General features: G+C 37.2%; 1 protein-coding gene across 4 annotated transcripts in view; it reads left to right on the forward strand.

Moving 5' to 3' along the window:
• The window catches only part of USP32 (ubiquitin specific peptidase 32), a 223,695-nt gene that overhangs the window by 177,999 nt on the left and 43,188 nt on the right, over positions 1-2,508 (forward strand). For all 4 annotated transcript variants that reach the window (XM_023516587.1, XM_003795603.3, XM_023516588.1 and 1 more), the window contains one exon: positions 849-989. In XM_023516587.1, coding sequence (XP_023372355.1) covers positions 849-989 — 141 coding nt within the window. The remainder of the gene's footprint in view (positions 1-848; positions 990-2,508) is intronic.

Here is a 2,508-nt window from a genome sequence, read left to right on the forward strand (position 1 = left end):
AGAGAGAAAGAGATGCAGTCTTGCTTTGTTGCCCAGGCTGGGAGTACAGTGGCATGATCATAATTTACTGCTGCGTCCAACTTCTGAGTTTAAGAAATCCTCCCACTTTAGCCTCCCAAGTAGCTGAGATTACAGGCAAGCCACCACACCCAGTGCTTGTACAGTACATTTCTGTGAGAATACTTTATGATTTAGAATTAATAGAGGAAGTAGTATAGTGACCCTTGGAAATGTTAGTTATACATAAGACAGCTTTTGTGAAAATGTTGTTTCACATGTACTATATATAAAAAATTTTTTTCTAAAATAATTTTTTATATTATTTGAAAGAAATCTGCAAAAACTAGTATTTATTTCTTTATTTTTTTTGGGGGGGGGAGTTTTTTGGCCAGGCCTGGGTTTGAACCCGTCACCTCCAGTATTTGGGGCTGGCACCCTACTCCTTGAGCCACAGGTGCTGCCCTAGTATTTATTTCTAAATGCTCTGATGATTTTTCCAAGTGATTTGCCTTGAGTTCCCTATCTTAAATACAGTAGAACTCCATAGTTGGACACCTCCTTAAGTTGACTGGTTTTCATAGACCAGACATGCTCCACATGTACATATCAGTAAAGTAGGCCTAGTTCCTTATGTTGACCAGTTCATTACATTATGTTGGGTGGTCAACCTATAGAGGTTCTCCTGTAGTTTATTTTGAAAATCAAAAATAAAAATTGCTTTTTAAAAAGGTCAGTTTTTGCAGCATGAAACTGGGTAGTGACATATAAGTTTGTTATCTAGGTTTTGGTAAAACACAAAAGACTTTGTAATATTAAAATATCAATATTTTCATTTTATTCTTTTTAAGGCTACATCTTTAACACTAGAAGGAGGACGATTGAAACGAACTCCACAGCTGATCCATGGAAGAGATTATGAAATGGTCCCAGAACCTGTATGGAGAGCACTTTATCATTGGTATGGAGCAAATCTGGCCTTACCTAGACCAGTAAGTATACCTAACAGAACCTTATTTAAGGAGCCCTCATAAATGAGGTCTTCTATTATGTTTTTTATGAATCTCACTATCCACAAAATTAGTTCTTCCATTAGTAATCAGACCCTATTCAAATTAATTGAACAAATAATTTTAGGTTCCTTCACATTCAGCATTTATTGAGCACTGTGTTAGAGATCAGCCATATGATGATACACCTGTGGAAGTAGATGGCTAACATGGGATGGAAGGAATAGTCTCTGGACTAAATAAAGGCAAGGAGTTATGAGGGAAGGCTGTTAAAGGTGTTATCCACATAAATGCGGACATCTCCTAGGATAATGCAAAACTTAGGCTGGTTAGTAAGGAGTGCTGTGAGAACCAGTACCAAAAAGTTCAGTGAATATAGGAAACAGTGCAGAGGTTATTTCTGAAACTACTATTCCCATCACAGGCACCCTGTTAGGGATTTGGTTCTTCTTGTAACCTTTTCTGGTTTATCTTTTTGAAGGAAGGGGCATATAGAAGGTAAAACCACAATATGTGTTAACAGGAATTCAAAGCTAACAAATTCTGATTGTTGCTATCACTAGGATGAGTCACTTAGTGTAAGATGCTCTAAAATAATTTAAAGGATTTGGAGTACTAATATTAAAGTATTAGTAAATTACCTATGTAACATCATTCGTTGTGCTTACATAGTAAACATCCATTATCCTGAACACTGGATAGTGGTAAAATACTGTGTAATAAGATTTTTTTAAATTAAGAAATGCTCTCCTTTGTATAAAGTCCAAACTAGAACTTACCTATGCCTGAAGGTTTTTTATAGATGGGACATGAGAAATTAACCTCCAAAAAAAGAGGACAAGTCTTTTTTAAAGCCATAGTCCAGAAGTTTGATGTTGATTTTGGCTTAATAATAATTATTTATTAAAATATATTTTAAGTTGGAACTGGAAATTTAAGGTTTGTGTTTTTTGGCCACAAAATGTTCCTACTGTATTTGGCATCAGGATGCCTAGAGATAAACAGATATAAATATTCTTTTTTATTTACTGGGTATGGTGGAATAGTACTTGAGGTAGTCACCTGATTTCTGAGACTTACCTTATTTTTTTTTTTTTTTTTTTTTTTGAGACAGAGTCTCACTCTGTACTCCTGGGTAGAGTGCCATGGTGGCATAGCTTACAGAGCTTATAGCAACCTCAAACTCTTGGGCCCAAGCAATCCTCTTGCCTCAGCCTCCTGAGTAGCTGGGACTATAGGTACTTTCCACAACACCAACTAGGTTTTCTATTTTTTTTTTTTTTTTTAGAGCCAGAGCCTCAAGCTGTCACCCTGGGTAGAGTGTTGTGGCATTCCAACTCACGGCAACCTCCAACTCCTGAGCTCAAGCAATTCTCTTGCCTCCACTTCCCAAGTAGCTGGGACCACAGGCACTTGCCACAATGCCTGGCTATTTTTTTGTTGCAGCCATCATTGTTTGGCAGGCCCAGGCTAGATTCGAACCTGCCAGCTCAAGTGTATG

Source organism: Otolemur garnettii, unplaced genomic scaffold, assembly GCF_000181295.1.
Source record: "Otolemur garnettii isolate 467f Iridium unplaced genomic scaffold, OtoGar3 scaffold00094, whole genome shotgun sequence".
NCBI lineage: Eukaryota > Metazoa > Chordata > Mammalia > Primates > Galagidae > Otolemur > Otolemur garnettii.